This window comes from Cherax quadricarinatus, chromosome 51 (genome assembly GCF_038502225.1).
Source record: "Cherax quadricarinatus isolate ZL_2023a chromosome 51, ASM3850222v1, whole genome shotgun sequence".
In the NCBI taxonomy this organism is placed as follows: Eukaryota; Metazoa; Arthropoda; class Malacostraca; order Decapoda; family Parastacidae; genus Cherax; species Cherax quadricarinatus.
In genome coordinates this window covers 19,628,764-19,652,931 of record NC_091342.1, presented here as the reverse complement: position 1 = coordinate 19,652,931, position 24,168 = coordinate 19,628,764, and the positions used below count along the sequence as shown (strand labels likewise).

The 24,168-nt window shown below is 37.3% G+C and overlaps 1 protein-coding gene across 12 annotated transcripts in view; it reads left to right on the top strand.

The window, feature by feature from the left end:
• Window positions 1–24,168, top strand: part of BTBD9 (BTB (POZ) domain containing 9) — a 131,873-nt gene that overhangs the window by 24,717 nt on the left and 82,988 nt on the right. For all 12 annotated transcript variants that reach the window (XR_011393419.1, XR_011393415.1, XR_011393414.1 and 9 more), the window contains exons 6-9: window positions 11,350–11,464; window positions 16,971–17,190; window positions 18,177–18,406; window positions 21,370–21,559. Coding sequence is in view for 1 of the 12 variants with exons in the window: in XM_070095919.1 (XP_069952020.1) it covers window positions 11,350–11,464; window positions 16,971–17,190; window positions 18,177–18,406; window positions 21,370–21,559 (755 nt within the window). In the remaining 11 variants the exon portion in view is untranslated. The remainder of the gene's footprint in view (window positions 1–11,349; window positions 11,465–16,970; window positions 17,191–18,176; window positions 18,407–21,369; window positions 21,560–24,168) is intronic.

Genomic DNA, 24,168 nt, shown 5'->3' with positions numbered 1-24,168 from the left:
CTTTGCAATTTTTCTTTAGAATCTCCCATAAGCACAGTATCATCAGCAAAAAGTAACTGTGTCAATTCCCATTTTGAATTTGATTCCCCATAATTTAATCCCACCCCTCTCCCAAACACCCTAGCATTTACTTCCTTTACAACCCCATCTATAAATATATTAAACAACCATGGTGACATTACACATCCCTGTCTAAGACCTACTTTTACCGGGAAGTAGTCTCCCTCTCTTCTACACACCCTAACCTGAGCCTCACTATCCTCATAAAAACTCTTTACAGCATTTAATAACTTACCACCTATTCCATATACTTGCAACATCTGCCACATTGCTCCTCTATCCACTCTATCATATGCCTTTTCTAAATCCATAAATGCAATAAAAACTTCCCTATCTTTATCTAAATACTGTTCACATATATGCTTCAATGTAAACACCTGATCTACACATCCCCTACCCACTCTAAAACCTCCTTGCTCATCCGCAATCCTACATTCTGTCTTACCTCTAATTCTTTCAATTATAACCCTACCGTACACTTTTCCTGGTATACTCAGTAAGCTTATTCCTCTATAATTTTTACAGTCTCTTTTGTCCCCTTTCCCTTTATATAAAGGGACTATACATGCTCTCTGCCAATCCCTAGGTACCTTCCCCTCTTTCATACATTTATTAAACAAAAGTACCAACCACTCCAACACTATATCCCCCCCTGCTTTTAACATTTCTGTCATGATCCCATCAGTTCCAGCTGCTTTACCCCCTTTCATTTTACGTAATGCCTCACGTACCTCCCCCACACTTACATTCTGCTCTTCTTCACTCCTAAAAGATGGTATACCTCCCTGACCAGTGCATGAAATTACTGCCTCTGTTTCTTCCTTAACATTTAAAAGTTCCTCAAAATATTCTCGCCATCTTCCCAATACCTCCATCTCCCCATCTACTAACTCCCCTACTCTGTTTTTAACTGACAAATCCATATTTTCCCTAGGCTTTCTTAACTTGTTTAACTCACTCCAAAATTTTTTCTTATTTTCATTAAAATTTCTTGACAGTGCCTCTCCCACTCTATCATCTGCTCTCCTTTTGCACTCTCTCACCACTCTCTTTACCTTTCTTTTACTCTCCATATACTCTGCTCTTCTTATAACACTTCTGCTTTGTAAAAACCTCTCATAAGCTACCTTTTTCTCTTTTATCACACCCTTTACTTCATCATTCCACCAATCACTCCTCTTTCCTCCTGCCCCCACCCTCCTATAACCACAAACTTCTGCCCCACATTCTAATACTGCATTTTTAAAACTATTCCAACCCTCTTCAACCCCCCCACTACTCATCTTTGCACTAGCCCACCTTTCTGCCAATAGTCGCTTATATCTCACCCGAACTTCCTCCTCCCTTAGTTTATACACTTTCACCTCCCTCTTACTTGTTGTTGCCACCTTCCTCTTTTCCCATCTACCTCTTACTCTAACTGTAGCTACAACTAAATAATGATCCGATATATCAGTTGCCCCTCTATAAACATGTACATCCTGGAGCCTACTCATCAACCTTTTATCCACCAATACATAATCTAATAAACTACTTTCATTACGTGCTACATCATACCTTGTATATTTATTTATCCTCTTTTTCATAAAATATGTATTACTTATTACCAAATTTCTTTCTACACATAGCTCAATTAAAGGCTCCCCATTTACATTTACCCCTGGCACCCCAAATTTACCTACTACTCCCTCCATAACATTTTTACCCACTTTAGCATTAAAATCCCCAACCACCATTACTCTCACACTTGATTCAAAACTCCCCACGCATTCACTCAACATTTCCCAAAATCTCTCTCTCTCCTCTACACTTCTCTCTTCTCCAGGTGCATACACGCTTATTATAACCCACTTTTCACATCCAATCTTTATTTTACTCCACATAATCCTTGAATTTATACATTTATAGTCCCTCTTTTCCTGCCATAGCTTATCCTTCAACATTATTGCTACTCCTTCTTTAGCTCTAACTCTATTTGAAACCCCTGACCTAATCCCATTTATTCCTCTCCACTGAAACTCTCCCACCCCCTTCAGCTTTGTTTCACTTAAAGCCAGGACATCCAGCTTCTTCTCATTCATAACATCCACAATCATCTCTTTCTTATCATCTGCACAACATCCACGCACATTCAGACTTCCCACTTTGACAATTTTCTTCTTCTTATTCTTTTTAGTAATCTTTACAGGAAAAGGGGTTACTAGCCCATTGTTCCCGGCATTTTAGTTGACTTTTACAACACGCATGGCTTACGGAGGAAAGATTCTTATTCCACTTCCCCATGGATATAAAAGGAAAATTAATAAGACCAAGAACTATTAAGATAAAATCAAAGAAAACTCAGATGAGTGTGTATAAATAAATGTGTACATGTATGTGTAGTGTGACCTAAGTGTAAGTAGAAGTAGCAAGACATGCCTGTAATCTTGCATATTTATGAGACAGACAAAAGACATCAGCAATCCTACCATCATGTAAAACAATCACAGGCTTCGTTTTACACTCACTTGGCAGGACGGTAGTACCTCCCTGGGTGGTTGCTGTCTACCAACCTACTACCATATATATATATATATATATCTTTCTTCTTTCTTTCAACACACCGGCCGTATCCCACCGAGGCGGGGTGGCCCAAAAGGAAAAACGAATGTTTCTCCTTTTACATTTAGTAATATATACAGGAGAAGAGGTTACTAGCCCCTTGCTCCCGGCATTTTAGTTGCCTCTTACAACACGCATGGCTTACGGAGGAAGAATTCTGTTCCACTTCCCCATGGAGATAAGAGGAAATAAACAAGAATAAGAACTAGAAAGAAAATAGAAGAAAACCCAGAGGGGTGTGTATATATGTGCTTGTACATGTATGTGTAGTGTGACCTAAGTGTAAGTAGAAGTAGCAAGACGTACCTGAAATCTTGCATGTTCATGAGACAGAAAAAAGGACACCAGCAATCCTACCATCATGTAAAACAATTACAGGCTTTCGTTTTACACTCACTTGGCAGGACGGTAGTACCTCCCAGGGCGGTTGCTGTCTACCAACCTACTACCTACAATATATATATATATATATATATATATATATACATACATATAGATACATATACATACATACATACATACATACACACACACACACACACACACACACACACACACACACACACACACACACACACACACACACACACACACACACACACACCCCTCCCTCTGGGTTTTCTTCTATTTTCTTACTAGTTCTTGTTCTTGTTTATTTCCTGTTATCTCCATGGGGAAGTGGATCAGAGTTCTTCCTCCGTAAGCCGTGCATGTTGTAGGAGGCGACTAAAATTCCAGGAGCAAGGGGCTAGTAACCCCTTCTCCTGTATATATTACTAAATGTAAAAGGAGAAACTTTCGTTTTTCCTTTTGGGCCACCCCGCTTCGGTAGGATATGGCCGGTGTGTTGAAAGAAAGAACATGATCTAATAAACTACTATCATTACGTGCTGTATCATACCTTGGATATCTATTTATCCTCTTCTTCATAAAATATGTATTACTTATTACCAAACCTCTTTCTACACATAGCTCAATTAAAGGCTCCCCTTTTTCATTTACCCCTGGCACCCCAAATTTACTGACTACTCAATCCACAACATTTTTGCCCACTTTAGCATTGAAATCCCCAACCACCATTACTCTCACACTTGGTTCAAAACCCCCCATGCATTCACTCAACATTTCCCAAAATCTCTCTCTCTCCTCTACACTTCTCTCTTCTCCAGGTGCATATACGCTTACTATAACCCACTTTTCACATCCGACTTTTATTTTACTCCACATAATCCTTGAATTAATACATTTATAGTCCGTCTTTTCCTGCCATAACTTATCCTTCAACATTATTGCTACTCCTTCTTTAGCTCTAACTCTATTTGAAACCCCTGACCTAATCCCATTTATTCTTCTCCATTGAAACTCTCCTACCCCCCTTCATCTTTGTTTCACTTAAAGCCAGGACATCCAGCTTCTTCTCATTCATAACATCCACAATCATCTCTTTCTAATCGTTTGCACAACATCCACGCAGATTCACACTTCCCACTTTGACAATTTTCTTCTTATTCTTTTTAGTAATTATTACAGGAAAAGGGGTTACTAGCCCATTTTTCCTGGCATTTTAGTTGACTTTTACAACACGCATGGCTTACGGAGGAAAGATTCTTATTCCACTTCCCATGGATATAAAAGGAAAAGAAATAAGACCAAGAACTGTTAAGATAAAATCAAAGAAAACTCAAATGAGTGTGTATAAACAAACATGTACATGTATGTGTAGTGTGACCTAAGTGTAAGTAGAAGTAGCAAGACGTACCTGAAATCTTGCATGCTCATGAGACAGAAAAAAGATACCAGCAATCCTACCATCATGTAAAACAAATACAGGTTTCCGTTTTACACTCACTTGGCAGGACGGTAGTACCTCCCTGGGCGGTTGCTGTCTACCAACCTGCTATATATTTTTAAATTATTCTTCTTTCAACATACCAGCCGTATCCCACCGAAGTGGGGTGGCCCAAAAGAAAAACTAAAGTTTCTCCTTTTAAATTTAGTAATACAGTGTACCCCCGGTTAACGAACTTTTTTCATTCCAGTAGTATGTTCAGGTGCCAGTACTGACCGAATTTTTTCCCAAAAGGAATATTGTGAAGTAGATTAGTCCATTTCAGACCCCCAAACATACACGTACAAACGCACTTACATAAATACACTTACATAATTGGTCGCATTTGGAGGTGATCGTTATGCGGGGGTCCACTGTATATGCAGGAGAAGGGGTTACTAGCCCCTTGCTCCCGGCATTTTAGTCGCCTCTTACGACACGCATGGCTTACAGAGGAAGAATTCTGTTCCACTTCCCCGTGGAGATAAGAGAAAACAAACAAGAACAAGAATTACAAAGAAAATATAAGAAAACCCAGAGGGGTGTGTATATATATGCTTGTACATGTATGTGTAGTGTGACCTAAGTGTAAGTAGAAGTAGCAAGACTTACCTGTAATCTTGTATATTTATGAGACAGACAAAAGACACCAGCAATCCTACCATCATGTAAAACAATTACAGGCTTTCATTTTACATTCACTTGGCAGGACGGTAGTACCTCCCTGGACGGTTGCTGTCTACCAACCTACTATATATTTATAAATTACCTACATATATTGTTTGTGGATAGTGGTGATGGCAGAAGCCTCCACCACCAGTGGCCATTATAAACCCAACAACAACACTTCCATCACTTATCCTCACATATTTTATTCATTCTAGAGTATATATCATGTTTCTATTTTATTAATATTGTTTATTATGTCATATTAGATGAATTGTGATAGATAAATAACCCGTAGAGTTGATAATAGCATCATATTGAAGTACTATTCTGTCAAGCCTCCTGACAGCAGGAACAGATTAATTGGATTTCCATTATTTCTTATGGGGATAATTAATACAGGTGATGATAAAATCAGTTAAGGACAAACTCTCTGGAACTGATTAAAATCATTATCCAAGGGTCCACTGTGTTTTGTACAGCACATACTAAATGAATATACTGTCACCCCTACAGATTTCTGGTTTCTTTATTTGCGAGTTTTGATCATACAGTATTTTTACTAATGGTTTCTTTATTTGCGAGTTTTGATCATACAGTATTTTTACTAATGGAGAAGCCATGATTTTTCTAGCAGTTCATTTTTTTTTTTTTCAGGGTTGGCCCATGACCTCTAAACTAACAATAAGATTTCTTTTGTATGACGGTATAATATTAACCAGATTAGAATAATGTACTGTATGTTTTACAAATATGGTCTTGAACAAAATGAACCCATTCGGAAATTTTTTTGTATGCAAATGCAATTTTATATTATGGGATGGCTGTTTAAAGAAAAATATATGCAGTACAGTATAATTTTTATTGAAATATATGAATAACTTTTTTTTTAACACTGGTGTCTCTCACCAAGGCAGAGTGACAGGAAAAAGAAACTCTTTCACCATCTTCACACTATAACTGTCTTGGCAGAGGTGCACAGATACGACAGTTTAGATGCCACTCTAAGCAGCAAATATTTCAAACACCTTTCCTTTAGAGTGTAGGCACTGTATGTCCCACCTTCAGTACTCTAGGCTGGCTAGCCAGTTTCCCTAAATCCTTTTACAAAATGTTACCCTTCTCACGCTCCAACAGCTTGTCAAGTCCCCAAAACCATTTGTCTTCACTCCAGTCTGAGTAATGCTCACACATGTCTGCTGTATGTCCAAGCCCGTTGCACACAAAACCTCATTCACCCCTTCCCTCCATCCTTTTCTATGATGACCCCTATTGCTTTTAATGTTTTATATTGTCATAAAATCCATGGGGTTGCAGCTACTACCCCATGCAATATCCTGCAGATGCCTATCCAGATACTTTTCCCTATATAAGGGATGGGATAATACCAATTTTTTGGCCAATACAGATGACTCAGTTTTAGGTTGTTACCATTAACCCTTTGAGGGTCCGTCCCGTAGATCTACGGCTTTACGTTCAGGGTCCAAACCGTAGATCTACGTCATGAGCTCAGCTCACTCTGATAAACTGTGAGTGGTACATTTGGGCCTAGATATGAGAGAATACATCTATGTGGTATGTGTGCACCACATAAAACAGATCCTGCAGCACGCTGTGTATAATGAGAGGAAAAAATTGAAATCATGATTTTTCGATTAAAACAGCGACTTTGCAGTGTTTTTTCGTATGTTTTTTATAGCTCTATTTGCGATTCTTAGTCTCATTTGATAGAATGGAAGTCATATTACAGAAATAGAGATGATTTTGATTTGTTTTAGCACTGGAAATGGCTTGAATCTGAGCTCAAAGTAGCAGAAATGTTAAATTTTTGCCGATATTCAAGAGTAAACAAACGACCTCACACATCTAATACATGCCAGCTGGTGGGTCTAATATGCATTCACAAATATGGTGATGATATTTATACAATTATTACAGTATTGCATCACAGTAAATCTTCTATTTTTTGGTGTGAATAAAAATTCATTATGTGAATAAAAAATCAAAATGGAATTTATTTCTAAAGCCTCAAAACGTAACTAATGAACAGAGGAAATGTTAGTTTAGTTCCAGGAATACCTACATTGTTTATTCTGGACCCTATTTTGAATTTGGAATATTTTGAACTTTGTGTTAAATTGGCCAAATTAACAATTTCCGATCACTTTAATTTGTAGTTGAAACAGTTGACTTGGCGATTTCTTGTGCTCAATCGATAGAATAGAAGTAATACTAGTGAAGTAGCTAAGAATTTGGTTGACTGGAATAATGTAATTGGCCTAAAATGGGAGTCAAAGTTGGCAAAATTGCCGATTCGTAAATATCGCTGACACATCAAAATTCGTGAGAGCATAATTTCGTCAATTTTCCATCAAATTTTGTACTTTTTGTTTTATTACCTTCACAAAAAGATTCTCTACCATTTCATAAGAAAAAATATTTTTTTTTTTTTTTTTTTAAATTCTTGGACACTGGGGCACCACTTCAGATTTGGGCCTTGGACCCTGAAGGGGTTAAAATTAGCCAATACCCACCAGTACCTATGCCAGTACCATCAATATTGGCTGGTACCTGATGATTCCGATACTCAGTTTTAAGCCAATACTGGTGCCATCAAAATTGGCCAATACCATTGCAGATACTTTGGCACAACAATACCCAAATATATTAGCAAATTCTTTATTCCTTCAAACACACGATTTTACTTGACCTTTGCTTTCTCCTTATCTCCCTCCTCTCTGTTTGTTTTCATAGTGTTTTTTGGTAAAAATCCTGGATAGACCAAAGTGTTTCCAATTTCCATTTACAATTTGTGGGTTTGTGATATGATAATATTGCTTTCAGTAAGATATCAATGGCCTCTGGACCCTTTCAGGGTCCAGAGGCCAAATTTCAAAGTGTGCACCAGGGTCCAAGAAATTTCAAAAAATAATTTTGTTATTTTTTTCTTATGATATGGTAGAGAATCTTTTTTGAAGGTAATAAAACAAAAAGTACGAAATTTGATGGAAAATTTACGAAATTATGCTCTCGCGAATTTTGGTGTTGCAGCGATATTTACCCATCAGCGATTTTGCCGACTTTGACTCCCATTTTAGGCCAATTACATTATTCCAGTCGATCAAATTCTTAGCTATTTCATTATGTTACTTCTATTCTATCGATTGAGCACAAGAAATTGTCAAGTCATTGTTTCAACTACAAAATAGTGATCGTAAATTGGTAATTTGGCCAGTTTAATGCAAAGTTCAAAATATTCCAATTTCAAAATAGGGTCCAGAATAAACAATGTTGGCATTCCTGGCACTAAACTAACTTTTCCTCTGTTCATTAGTTAAGTTTTCATGCTTTACAAATGAATTTCATTTTGATTTTTTATTCACATAATGAATTTTTATTCAAACCAAAAAATAGAAGATTTACTGTTATGCAATACTGTAATAATTGTATAAATAATATCACCACATTTGTGAACGTATGTTAGACCCACCAGCTGACGTGTATTAGACGGGTGAGGTCATTCGTTTACTCTAGAGATTATTTTTAAGGCAGTGTAGGAATTCAACATTGGTACACAAATAACCCGCACATAAAAAGAGAGAAGCTTACGATGACGTTTCGGTCCGACTTGGACCATTTACAAAGTGACTTTGTAAATGGTCCAAGTTGGACCGAAACGTTGTCGTAAGCTTCTCTCTTTTATGTGCGGGTTATTTGTGTATCATTCCAGTCATGGTATTGTGCCTTTTTTTGTTATTTATTCAACATTGGAGCGGAGGAGAGAGAGGTACATGATAATATATACCTGGAAGGTACTCGAGGGCTTGGTCCCAAATCTGCACACTGCCATAACAACATACTGGAGTGAGAGATATGGGAGGAAGTGTAAAATAAACCCAGTAAGGAGCAGGGGTGATAAGGGAACATTGTATCAACATCCGGGGTCCCAGACTTTTCAACATCTTACCAGAAGATATCAGAAACACTGCTGGAACAAGTGTTGAAGCCTTCAAGAGGAAACTAGACAAGTATCTTCATCAGGTGCCAGATCAACCAGGCTGTGATGGATATGTGGGGCAGCGGGCCTCCAGCAGCAACAGCCTGGTTAACCAGGCAAGCACCAGACGAGCCTGGCCCATGGCCGGGCTCAGAGAGTAGATATACTCTCGAAATTCTTCAGAGGTATATCAAAGGTATACCAACTTAAAAAATTCATTTGAAAGCATGGTATAATAGTACCATTGCAGGACAGGATACAAATTCTATGGCATGCTCTCTACATACACTTGAACTGTTTATCCATGATTATATTCTGGAGCAGAGAGTAATAAAAGATATCATTGTTAGCTGTAGACAGATAGTGAGCCACTTAAGTCATTCTCCTCCAGCCGGCAGTAAACTAGAGGTTCTTCAAGAACAAAATGAACTACCAAAACCAAAGCTCATTCAGGATGTACCTACCTGCTGGAATAGCACTTAATGATAGATTTCATCTGTGAACAAAAAAAAATAGCTATTGCAATGTATTGCTTAAATAACACACATTCCATCATTTAATGGAAGCAAGTAAAATCATATTGCCCCATTATCTTTGTTGAAAATATTTCACAAAACTGTACGTCTTAGTGTAAGAAATTGTCAGTCTTCAGAAAAAATGCCTTGTGTACAATATATGAAACATTTCATGACCAAAGCTTTCAGTGATCCAAGGGTCTCAGGCTTGGGTAGTATACTCTCAGCTCTCAAAGTGTCTGGGTTCAAGAGTTACTCCACTGACTACAACACTGCTTAGTACATTTCTAGATCACTGATGTAACAATAACTTATTCAGTGCCAATGCAGTGGATGAGTTGTGTAAAAGAAATCATAACATTATTGAGAATGAACTAAAAGAAACCTGGAAGAGAATTCCACAGCTCAAGAACTCAGGGAGCCTAACTGTTTTGCTAGCAGCATCAAGCAGAAACTGGTCCGATGAAGAAAGTCGAGATGTAACAGGGATTGAAGAATTTCATAAATTTAATTTTGACAGGTGTCATAGACATGTGCCTTTGGATCCATCTTCAAATCACAAAAAGAAGCATCCAAAAACTAGCACTCTGGTATTCGTGTTACCATAAACATAAAAAACAAATAGTCAGATATATGGCAGTGGCATTATGCTACCACTACAATGGTGGAAAGTAAATGTGATAGTTCAATCTGTTTTAAAATAGTCAGATATATGGCAGTGGCATTATGCTACCACTACAATGGTGGAAAGTAAATGTGATAGTTCAATCTGTTTTAAAAACCCTAAACAGTATGAGCCTAAATTTGAGTATTGGTATTTTGGAATCGTCTCATCACTAGTGTTAAGTGTGGGTTAAGTTACAGTTCTAGATCCTGAAGATGTGAAATATACACTGGAATATGTGAAGGTTTTGTTTATCTATTTGGTTTAGCAGTTTGAATAGAGAAACTTCTTTTTATGGTTCTTATGGCTGACTTTTGGTGTGTAGTAATTGATTTAAGTTTCTTCTTGTTTATCTCCAAGCCCAGATATCTAGGTGTATGCCTGGAAATTTTCTTTTGGCTTTCCTTTATTTTTTTTTAACACGTCAGCTGTTTCCTACTGAAGCAGGGTGACCCAAAAAGAAAGAGAAACCCAAGAAAAAGGAAAAAACTTTCATCATCTTTCAACACTTTCACCATCATTCATACATAATCACTGTCTTTGCAGAGGCACTCAAATACAACAGTTTAGATGTCACTCCAAACAGCCAATATCCCAAACCCCTTCTTTAAAGTGCAGGCATTGTACTTCTCACCTCCAGGACTCAAGTCATGCTAACCGGTTCCCCTGAATCCCTTCACAAAATATTGCCCTTCTCACATTCCAACAGCTCGTCAGGTCCCAAAAACCATTCATCTCCATTCACTCCTATCTAACATGCTCACGCACGCTTGCTTTCCTTTATAAGAACATAACATAAGAAAGAAGGAACACTGCAACAGGTATTTTTATATTGGGTATTATTTATTTTATGCTTTATCTAGTTGGTTAATTTGTTTCTAATAGTATGTGTTACATCTTTTCTATATTGTTGTTATTTGGATATACATTTTTTAAAGTTTGTTTACTATGTTTACTGTGGGATTTATAACAGTTATCACAATACTATACTGAACAGTAATCAAATGATTTCTTTCAGGATCTCCTAAATGTTGTTCGACCAACCTCATTAATATCTCCTGATCAAATTTTGGATGCAATAAAAGCCAAAAATGAGTCCAGGGACATGGACCTCCAGTATCGAGGCTATTTAAGTAAGTTTAATACTGCAGCCTCTCCTCGCTTAATCGGCAGAGCTCCATTCTTAAAACCATGTCGGTAAACAAATTCGTCACTAAGTGAGGAGCATACTGTAATGGTAGTGGGTTTGTGTCACCCATCTTTGATATTGTTTTAATGTCACCTTTGCATCATTTATAACATTTCTGGTTTATTTTTAAATGTTTATACAGTAATGTACTGTATATTGTAATAATCAGAATAGAGGAAATCAGCTCTAATATACATTATTTAGGTGTGCATACTGGCCAGAGAGCCCATCGTAAGTCTGAGTCGTCGGTAAACGAGAACGTAGCTAAATGAGGAAAGGCTTTATTCTAACACAGGCAGAGTACCAGAGCTGCATACAAATACTTGATAACATAAAGCAATTCTATAATCAAAACTATGTATGGACCAGCAGATCAAATCTATGTAATTACTTTTTTGTAAGTCTTGTATTTATTTGTACTTTCAGAAGTAAAGCTGTGCTTGTGGTGGTTTTGTTTTTTAATCACAATTAATTTTTTTCATTTATAGTAGTTGTAGCACACATTTCTTCTGGAGACCATTCCGGCCATCTACTGAAGTTTTAAAAGAAATCCTTTACTGTATTTTTCATTATTTTTTATCCATTTTTAAATTGGTGACTTACTGTTCCTGTTGCTGATACAAAATATCTTCCGCATAGTGATTAAGTATGAATGATGGTGAAATTGTGTGTTGAATGATGATGAAAGTTCTTTCTTTCTTTTTTGGGTTACTCTGCCATTGTGGGAAACAGCCGACATGTTAAAAAAAAGAAATAATTCTGTGTCTTATTTTCGAAAAAAAGCACTTATAGATTTAAGAATATAAGAAAGAACACTGCAGCAGGCCTACTGACCCATGCAAAGCAGGTCCATGTCAACCCCTGGCTTAGACCAATGACCCACCTAGTCAAGTCACTTCCACTAAGGAAGGAGCATGGCATCAGACCTTATAGTACAAGCTAGTGAGGTCCAACTCGCACCCACCCACACCTACTCGTGTATTTATTTGACCTATTTTTAAAACTACACAACATTTTTGCTTCTATGACGGTACTCAGGAGTTCCACTCATCCACAACTCTATTACCAAACCAGTGCTTTCCTATATCCTTCCTGAATCTTAATTTTTCCAACCTGAAACCATTGCTGGGAGTCCTGTCTTGGCTGGAAATTTTCAGCACGCGAGGCTCAGGTTAGGGTGTGTAGAAGAGAGGGAGACTATTTCCCGGTAGAAGTAGGTCTTGGACAGGGATGTGTAATGTCACCATGATTGTTTAATATATTTATAGATGGGGTTGTAAAAGAAGTAAATGCTAGGGTGTTCAGGAGAGGGGTGGGATTAAATTATGGGGAATTAAATACAAAATGGGGAGTGTCACAGTTACTTTTTGCTGATGATACTGTGCTTATTGGAGATTCTAAAGAAAACTTGCAAAGGTTAGTGGATGAATTTGGGAGTGTGCGTAAAGGTAGAAAGTTGAGAGTGAGCATAGAAAAGAGTAAGGTATGAGAGTATCAAATGATTTAGATAAAAAAAAATTGGATATCAAATTGGGGAGGAGAAGTATGGAAGAAGTGAATGTTTTCAGATATTTGGGAGTTGATGTGTCAGCAGATGGATTTATGAAGGATGAGGTTAATCATAGAATTGATGAAGGAAAAAAAATGAGTGGTGCATTGAGGTATATGTAGAGGCAAAAAAATGTTATCTATGGAGGCAAAGAAGGGAATGTATGAAAGTATAGTAGTACCAACACTCTTATACGAGTGTGAAGCGTGGGTTGTAAATGCTGCAGTGAGGAGGCGGTTGGAGGCAGTGGAGATGTCCTGTCTAAGGGCAATGTGTGGTGTAAATATTATGCAGAAAATTCGGAGTGTGGAAATTAGGAGAAGGTGTGGAGTTAATAAAAGTATTAGTCAGAGGGCTGAAGAGGGTTTATTAAGGTGGTTTGGTCATTTAGAGAGAATGGATCAAAGTAGAATGACATGGAGAGTGTATAAATTTGTAGGGGTAGGGGTTGTCCTCGAAAAGGTTGGAGGGAGGGGGTAAAGGAGGTGTTGTGGGCGATGGGTTTGGACTTCCAATAAGCGTGCGTGAGCGTGTTATTTAGGAGTGAACGGAGACAAATGGTATTTGGGACCTGACGAGCTGTTGGAGTGTGAGCAGGGTAATATTTAGTGAAGGGATTCAGGGAAACTGGTTATTTTATATAACTGGACTTGAGTCCTGGAAATGGGAAGTACAATGCCTGCACTCTAAAGGAGGGGTTTGAGATATTGGCAGTTTGGAGGGATATATTGTGTATTATTATACGTATATACTTCTAAACTGTTGTATTCTGGGCACCTCTGCAAAAATAGTGATTATGTGTGAGTTAGATGACAGTGTTGAATGATGATGAAAGTATTTTCTGTTTGGAGATTTTTCTTTCTTTTTGAGTCACCCTGCCTCGGTGGGAGATGGCTGACTTGTTAAAAAAAAAAAAAATCATATTCCCCCTAATTCTATGCCTTTCTAGTCTAGAGAGTACAGATTCAGGGCCCTCAGTCTGTCCTCATAGATAAGATTACTGATACATGGGATCAACATTGTTATCCTCCTTTGTATGTTTTCCAGTGCATTTATATCCAGTCTGTAACTGACCGGAGTTTTGAGACTCTGATCGCGGGATCTATCCTCGCCTGTGGTATGGTTTCCATTCTGTAATACGGTGATGAGATCTCTGCAGCATAATCCAAATGAGGCCTAACCAAGGTTATATAGAGTTGAAGTACAACCTGAGGACTTCTATTATTTATACTTCTTGATATGAAGCCAAGGATTCTGTTAGCTTTATTGTGAACAGTAATGCACAGTTGCCTTGGTTTTAGATTACTACTAACCAGAACTCCTATATCCTTTTTGCAATCAGTAGTATTAAGATCAACATTATTTACTTTATATGTGGCATGGTTATTTTCCTGTCCAACATTTAGAACTTTGCATTTGTCTATATTAAACTGCATCTGCCACTTCTCTGACCATTGCATCAGTCTATTCAAATCATCCTGGAGTGCTCTAATGTCCTCATTAATTCCATAAATTTTCCTACTTTGGAGGTTAGGCTTATTGGTCTATAGTTTGAAGGTAAGGACCTGTCACCTGCCTTGTAAATAGGTATTACATTTGCCATTTTCCACTTATCAGGCACTATGCCAGTTTGACGTGCTATGTTGAAACGATTAGCCAAAGGTTTACTAATGTTTCTGTTATGTTTGTTTGCTTATTATAGCTGATTGCTGCAGAATCCATTTTGCTGCACACTTAGATTTTCTTATTTTGTCTTGTTTCTTTAGGTTTGGCCACTATACTATAATTGCATATATTTTTTTTTTTTTCAACAAGTCGGCCGTCTCCCACCGAGGCAGGGTGACCCAAAAAAGAAAGAAAATCCCCAAAAAGAAAATACTTTCATCATCATTCAACACTTTCACCACACACACATTATCACTGCTTTTGCAGAGGTGCTCAGAATACAACAGTTTAGAAGCATATATGTATAAAGATACACAACACATCCCTCCAAACTGCCAATATCCCAAACCCCTCCTTTAAAGTGCAGGCATTGTACTTCCCATTTCCAGGACTCAAGTCCGACTATATGAAAATAACCGGTTTCCCTGAATCCCTTCACTAAATATTACCCTGCTCACACTCCAACAGATCGTCAGGTCCCAAGTATCATTCATCTCCATTCACTCCTATCTAACACACTCATGCACGCTTGCTGGAAGTCCAAGCCCCTCGCCCACAAAACCTCCTTTACCCCCTCTTTCCAACCCTTTAACATTTCCTCATTTGTGTACTGTTCTTATTTGTCCTCTTTTTCTTAAAATGTGTACAGTATTTTCTATTACCAAACCTCTTTCTATATGTAATTCAGTTAGAGGCCCCACATCATCATTTACTCCTGGCACTCCAAGCTTACTATGTACTTCATTTACAACAATCTCCCGCTTTAGCATTTAGGTTCCCCAAATCAATTATTCTTTCACTGGGTTGAAAACTCCTAAACATTTGCTTAACACATCCCAAAGTCTCTCTCCCCTCAACAGTAGTCCAGCCAAGATTTCATTCTGGGAGGGACTTAAGCCAAAATTTCAGTTTAGGGAGGGCTGAGAAATGTTAAGATAATAAAGAATTGGCTTTAAAAACATGAGTTTCAGTATGTATGTGAAATTTATTTAACTGTCATGCTTTTGGTCTCTAGTCAATATAGTACAGTGAAATTTAGCCATTAATAGAAAAAATAAAATGTATGATACCCTCCTCACACTTCTCTCCCCCTTAGGTGCATGACACTTACTATAACCCCACTTCTTATATCTCACCTTTATTCTGATCAACATGTGCTCCTTATTTTCTTTCCAATTTAATCATTTAATATTTTTAATATTTTTATATTTAATATTTAATATTTTTTTAACACGGCTGTTTCTCACCAAGGCAGGGTGGCCCAGAAGAAAGAAAACCCCAAAAAAGAAAGAAAAAACTTTCATTATCAGTCAACACTTTCACCATCACTCATACATAATCACTGTCTTTGCAGAGGTGCCCAGATACAACAGTTTAGATAGTCACTCCAAACTGCCAATATCCCAAACCCCTCCTTTAAAGTGCAGGCATTGTACTTCCTATTTTCAGGACTCGAGTCTGGCTAACCAGTTTCCCTGAATCCCTTCACTAAACATTACCCTTCTCACACTCCAACAGCTTGTCAAGTCCCAAAACCACTTGTCTCCATTCACTCCTATCTCACATGCTCGCATGTGCTTGCTTTATGTCCAAGCCCCTTGCACACAAAACCTCTTTTACCCCCCCCTTCCCTCCATTTCCTAGGATGATGCCAACCCCACCTTCCCTCCACTACAGACTTATACACCCTACAAGTCATCCTGATGTACTCCATATTCTCTAAATGACCAAACCACCTCAACACCACCTCCTCAGACCTCTAAATAATATTTTTAGTAACTCTACACTTCCTCCTGATTTCCACACTACGAATTCTCTATAATATTTACACCACATATTGCTCTCAGACATGATATCTTCACTGCCTCCAGCTTCCTCCTAACTGCAGCATCACAACCCATGCTTCATACCCATATAAGAGTGTTGGTACCTCTATACTTAAATATATTTCCTTCGTTGCCTCCCTGGATAATGCCTTTGTCTCTGCAGATACCTCAATGCACCATCTACCTTTTTCCTTTCATCATTTCTGTGGTTTATCTCATCCTTCATATACCCATCCACTGACACATCCTCTCCCAAATATCTGAATATGTACATTCACTTCTCCCATACTCCCTCTCTCCAATCTGATTTCCAATTTTTCTTTACTTGTTTGATATCCTCATTACCTTACTCTTCTCTGTGTTCACTTTCAACTTCCTTTACACACCCACTTATATATGTATATTTTCAGTGCCAGGAGAAAATGTAGCTGTCCCTAGTAAAGGCGCCCATGTACTTCAAGGAGAGATGCGAGCAAATCTTTTAGATGGAAATGTTTCAACTTATGATATGGATCGTGGCTTTACAAGACACCCTATAGATGATAATAATGGTCAAGGTATACTAATCAAACTGGGAATGCAATGTATTATCAATCACATGAGAATGATGCTTTGGGACAAAGATCAAAGGTAAGAATTACTGTCTGAACAGTTAACATGGTATGATTAGTCAGACAGAAGGATAAAATATATTGGAGGGAGACATTAAAAGTTAACATACAATTATTAAATTTTAATTTTTGAAAAATAATTGTTCATTTTAAGTTTGAATGGATTTTGTTTTATAGAAGGATGGAATTCAGATTTGTTGGTATTATATTTATGGTTGTAGTAAACCTAGTTGTGAATTAATAATAGGCAAAGATAATTTTTGACAGGAGCTAATATTTCCCAGTATTAACCCTTTCACTGTTCAGACCCCCAAAATTAATACTGCTCCCAGTATTCACTTTAAAAAGAAAAAGAATTTCTTATGCTATGGTAGGGATTCTTTCTTCTGAATGTAATAACACTAAAAGTATGAAGCTTGATGGAAAGCTTACAGTGTAAAGTTAGCAATTTGCACAGAATTTATACATTGGCAATTTCACCAAATGAGTCCTATTTTAAGTCAGTTGCATTCCTATATTTGACCAGATCCTAGGCAAAAATAATTGACAGAATAGGAGACTATTACTTTGACATTTTCTTAGAGTTTTTTATATTCTTAAAGAAATGTGTTTATGTGAGGCCTTCAGTGTTTATATTAGATTAACTAACTTTGTTAAAAAAAATTATAAGAGAAGCTAATTTAGTGGTAGATAAAAAATTTAGTCTGACACTAGTACTGGTATGATTACAAATTTTTGTTGATGTTGCTACCGATACTCAATTTTAGACCGATGCTGATACCATCAAAATTAGCTAATACCATTAATACTGATAATGATAATTTGGCACATCCCTAATTTGACACAGATACTCACCATTTTTATGTTGTTCATTATTCAGTTATCTTATAATGGCCTAGTCTAAATATTTTCATGATGTTTGAATTAGTGTCATTTTTAGTTATGTACAGTATTTTATGTTAATGTACATGTCACAATATATTAATAATTATTTCTGTCTTGCAGAGGATACTCTTATTATATTGAAGTCTCAATGGATCAGAAAGACTGGGTTCGAGTTGTCGACCACACTCGCTATCACTGCCGCTCTTGGCAGTATCTTTACTTTAGTCCAAGAGTTGTCAGGTATATTCGCATTGTTGGGACAAACAACACTGTTAATCGTGTTTTTCATGTGGTGGCCTTTGAAGCTTATTTCTCTAAACATGAAGTGGAACTGCATAAAGGACTTGTAGGTAGGTAGTTTTTTTTTTTTTTTAGTTAGGCTATTTAAAATTGTGAAAACACAAGGGAAAAATAATGGTTTCAAGTGGTTCTGTATTTCAGTAATTTATTTTGGTTTTCATATAAATGATAATTTATAATTCTGGTAAGTAAATACAATTTTGTATTATATGTAATCTAAAGATACTTTTACTAATTCTCGCAGATGATAGTGTCTTTTCTTGTTATTCATATACTGATTTTTTAATACGGTGGTACCCCGAGTTTCGTACAGCTCCCAACTCGAAGAATTATGTAAGTATATTATTGTAAGCCTAGGTAGTTGGTTGGTAAACAGCAACCGCCCAGGGAGGTACTACCGTCCTGCCAAGTGAGTGTACAACGAAAACCTGTAATTGTTTTACATGATGGTAGGATTGCTGGTGTCTTTTGTCTGTCTCATAAACATGCAAGATTTCAGGTATGTCTTGCTGCTTCTGCTTGCACTTAGGTCACATTACACATACATGTACAAGCATATATATATACACACCCCTCTGGGTATTCTATTTTCTTTCTAGTTCTTGTTCTTTTTTATTTCCTCTTATCTCCATGGGGAAGTGGAACAGAATTCTTCCTCCGTAAGCCATGTGTGTTGTAAGAGGCGACTAAAATGCCGGGAGCAAGGGGCTAGTAACCCCTTCTCCCGTATAAATTATTAAATTTAAAAAAGAAACTTTCGTTTTTCTTTTTGGGCCACCCTGCCTTGGTGGGATATGGCCGGTGTGTTGAAAGAAAGGAAAGAATATTATTGTAAGTGCTTTTCTAAGTGTATTTTTTGGGGTCTAAAATGGACTAATCTAATTTACATTATTCCTTATGGGAACAAATTCATTCGGTAACGGCACTCGAACAGCCTTCTGGAATGAATTATGGCCGAAACTCTGGGGACCACTGTATTTTCAAAACAGTTATTTGAAGTAGAGAAACTGCTTTTTGTGAACCTCTTAAAACACCCATAATAGACTATTATTACTTTTTCCCAATTACTCTTCCATTATCTCTTTGTGTACTTGCACACCCGAGTCTCCTTGTTATCTGGTCAGTCATTTGTAAATCCTTTGCTCCAAGCTCCTTAAGACCATAGAGTAATAGCTCTTAAGAGGAGATGGATAGGTATAGTGGGAAAAGGAGGGAAATAGATTTTCAAATTTTTAACAAACATGTTACAAAGAGTGGTAGTGGTCAAAAGGGTCCAGTCATAATGTTCATTGGTGACCAGTGTCAACTGCTTTGGTATGGGAGCATTAAAGACCTCAAAATGAACACAGTACACAAAGCATAGACATTTGAGCTGGTTGGATATTTAGAAAGGATGGAAGAAAATAAGATGACTCAGGGTGTAAAAATTTGGAGTGGAAGGGAGGAGGGGTAGGGTCATCCCAGGAAAGGTTGAAAGGGAGGGGGTAAAGGATGTTTTAAGTGGTAGGTGATTGATATCCAGCTGGCTTGTGTGAGTGCATTAGATAGGGGCAAGTGGTTTGTTTCATGACTTGACATGCTGTTGGAATGTGAGCAAGGTAACATTTTGGAAGGAATCAGAGAAAATGGTTACAATAACTTGAGCCCTGGAAGTGAGAAGTACATGGCCTGCACTCTGAAAGAGGGATGGGGATTTTGCAGTTTGGAGGGCCATCTGAACTGTGATGTCAGCATGCTGCTGGTAAAATAATGATTGAATGAGTGACAGTGAAAATTTCTCCTATTTCGGGTCACCCTCCCTCAGTGTAAGATGGCTTGTATGTTAAAATCTAAATAATGTAAATCTTAATCAAACTGGTTGTGATAAAGATTTCTAAGTTCTGGTTAGAAGACATCTAAAGCCAAGATTATAGTACATAATTTCTTGCAATAAAGTTGATAGAATTCTTGACTTCATAATCAAGAAGTACGTATAAATAATAGAAGTCCTCAGTTTATACTTCAACTTTATACTGTAAATCCTTGGTAAGGTCCCATTTAAATCATGCTGTTCAGTTCTGGATGTAATTGCTCTAGAAATTTTTTTTGTGAAGATCAACAAGTGTAGCATTACGGAGGATATAAGTGAGGTGTACAAATGGAAATAACAAAAAAAGGTACAATACTGTGACTGAAACAATACACACATAACCCACACATAGAAGCGAGGAGCTTAGGACGATGTTTTGGTTCAACTTGGACCATTTACAAAGTCACACAAACAAAAATAAGGGAAGGCGGGAGTATGTATATAAGCCGGCAGACATTGACGGGAGCAAGAGCAAGTGGTGGCCTATATATACTCTCTCCTTTTTGTCAGTGTGACTTTGTAAATGTGCAGGTTATTTGTGTACAAATGAAAAGCTGTAGTAAACAAATAAATATACTGTACTGTATAAATACAGACAGGCCTCTCATAACACAGATTCTGGGAGCATGTGTTTATTAGAATGCTAATCATACATATATTGCAACATTACTATATCACAGTTCTCGCCTGTGTTTAATGCAGCTAAAGTTTGAAAAAAATTTAATTTGAGTTGGTTGCCACTTGGAAAATTCCCTCCACTGATAAGTTGGTGGAAAAAATTGAAATCAGGCTGGTTCCTACATGGAAAATTTCTCTCTCCTACCATAGGCATCTCCATTGTTTTAGGGAGGCACTGCTTCACTGTCTTCCATTTTCCCTGTTTACACTCATGGTCCACCCATATGGTCAGTTTGTGGCTGCATCTCATACCATTCTATCTAGCATGTTTGTCCCTCCATGTTCTCATTTCTAGATATTAGTGCTGGTAGGTGGTCATAGGTGATAGGGCTGGTATCATCCACAAGGGATGACAAAAGCTGTGGTTGGCATTTTTGTTTGTTGTGACAATGAGAAATGGTAAAGGCATGAACTTCATGCCTTGGGTTACTGAACTTGCATAGTTGCTTTTCATTAAGTAATTATTATTGTCATTTCTTTCCACAGTTCCAACAGAAAATGTTGCACTTGTTACCAAAAGTGCACTGGTAATTGAAGGAGTAAGTCGTGCCCGCAACAATCTTTTAAATGGAGATATTCACCATTATGACTGGGATTCTGGCTACACCTGCCACCAGCTAGGCTCAGGATCCATATGTGTTCAGCTAGGACAGCCTTATTGGCTTTCCTCTTGCAAGTATGTACACCATTGTGGAATGTCTCCTCTCTCCATTATATGTCTGTATTTAAGTCTTGGTGCATTTTCTGTTATATATTTTTTATAAAATATTTCCTACTCCACTTACATTAATAAAATTGAATGATTCATGTTTTTTAATATAATAATTGCAATAATTAAAACTGTTAAAACATTTAATTTTGTTGTCACTTTTTTGGTATCACATCTTAAACCAATAGCAATTCACAAGTTTTTAGAAACCGTCACTAGTATTTAATTCTAGTGTGTGTTCTACTTTTTTTAAGGAGTTAATTAATTTTTGAGTAGTTGAATTTCTTACTTGGGTGCTGCAAGGGCTAAATCACTATCATTATCCTTATTTACATTTTCAATAAAAATAAAATTGATCTCATGCTTTAAGTTATAATATAATTTTAATGCTCTTCCCACTCCCTTTAATTTGTTGTTTCTTAGTTAATTAGCTGATCACTGCAGTATCGTCAGGTCAGATACTTTTTCTCCACCCCAAGAGTTTTAGTATATGTACCAGCAATATAACCTAAGTACTGTAGTAGGTTGGTAGACAGCAACTGCCCAGGGAGGTACTACCGTTCTGCCAAGTGAGTGTAAAACGGAAGCCTGTAATTGTTTTACACGATGGTAGGATTGTTGGTGTCCTTTTTTTCTGTCTCATACACGTGCAAGATTTCAGGTACGTCTTGCTACTTCTACTTACACTTAGGTCACACTACACATACATGTGCAGCCATATATGGCATAAACCTTGGTGTTAGAAGTATGTTAGAAGTGATCAAGGTCCCAGGACCGAAACGTTTTCTAATAAATATGTCAGTGTTTGCTTACGTATCTTTCTAAACCAACAGGCATATATATATATATATACACACACCCGTCTGGGTTTTCTTCTATTTTCTTTCTAGTTCTTGTTCTTGTTTATTTCCTCTTATCTCCATGGGGAAGTGGAACAGAATTCTTCCTCCATAAGCCATGCATGTTGTAAGAGGCGACTAAAATGCTGGGAGCAAGGGGCTAGTAACCCTTTCTGTATAAATTACTAAATTTAAAAAGAGAAATTTTCTTTTTTCTTTTTGGGCCACCCTGCCTTGGTGGGATACGGCCGGCTTGTTGAAAAAAAAAAAAAAGTAATATAACCTAGATAGTAGGTTGGTAGACAGCAACTGCCCAGGGAGGTACTACCGTCCTGCCAAGTGAGTGTAAAATGAAAGCCTGTAATTGTTTTACATGATGGTAGGATTGCTGGTGTTGTTTTTATGTCTTGTAAATTTGCAAGATTTCAGGTAGGCCTTGCTACATCTACTTACATTAAGGTCACACTACACAAACACATGCATGTTTTTTTTTTTTTTTAACAAGTCGGCCATCTCCCACCGAGGCAGGGTAACCCAAAAAGAAAGAAAATCCCCATAAAGAAAATACTTTCATTATCATTCAACACTTTCACCTCGCTCACACATAATCACTGTTTTTGTAGAGGTGCTCAGAATACAACAGTTTAGAAGTATATATGTATAAAGATACACAACATATCCCTCCAAACTGCCAATATCCCAAAACCCCCTCCTTTAAAGTGCAGGCATTGTACTTCCCATTTCCAGGACTCAAGTCTGGCTATATAAAATCACCGGTTTCCATGAATCCCTTCACTAAATATTACCCTGCTCACTCATGCATGTATGGGCATATATATACAGACCCTTCTGGGTTTTCTTCTATTTTTCTTACTAGTTATTGTTCTTGTTTATTTCCACTTATCTCCATGGGGAAGTGGAACAGAATTCTTCCTCCGTAAGCCTTGCGTGTCGTAAGAGTTGACAAAAATGCTGGGAGCAAGGGGCTAGTAACCCCTTCTCCTGTAGATATTACTGAATGTAAAAGGAGAAACTTATGTTTTTCTTTTTGGGGTACCCCGCCTCAGTGGGATACGGCCGGTGCGTTGAAAGAAAGATAGACCAGTAATATAAATCATTGTAGCATAGAAGGGAGAATTCCAAGAAGAATATTCCCATTTTTATATTTATATTATGTGCTAAACCCATGTGAGGTCATTCCGTGCAGTATATTAACCCGCAAACGGTCCAAACGTATATATACGTTTTTACCGCTAATGCCCGGAATATTTTGATTTTTTTTTTATAGAAATGAAAAGCACATTTTTGTGTTATGGGATAAATTTTTTTTTTTAAAGTCAGTACTTACCAAGATACGAGGTCACAAATTTGGCACTTAGTGATCATCTCACAACATTGAGTCCTGCTGCTTGCAGAAATGTTGCCAATATGCCTTTTTTTCTCATTTCTAAATTATTTTATGTAATTTTTATGTTCTGATAATTACAATTTATAGTAGTTCTTGTCATTTCATAACCAATCTTTGTTCTGACACTAATATTAAATACTGAAATTGTACTCAAATTGTCACAAACACATTGACAGATGGACATTTACATCTGCCTTGGTCATTTACTATTGTCTAGGAATATATACAAAGTAGTAGGTTGGTAGACAGCAACCACCCAGGGAGGTACTACCGTCCTGCCAAGTGAGTGTAAAACGAAGCCTGTGATTGTTTTACATGATGGTAGGATT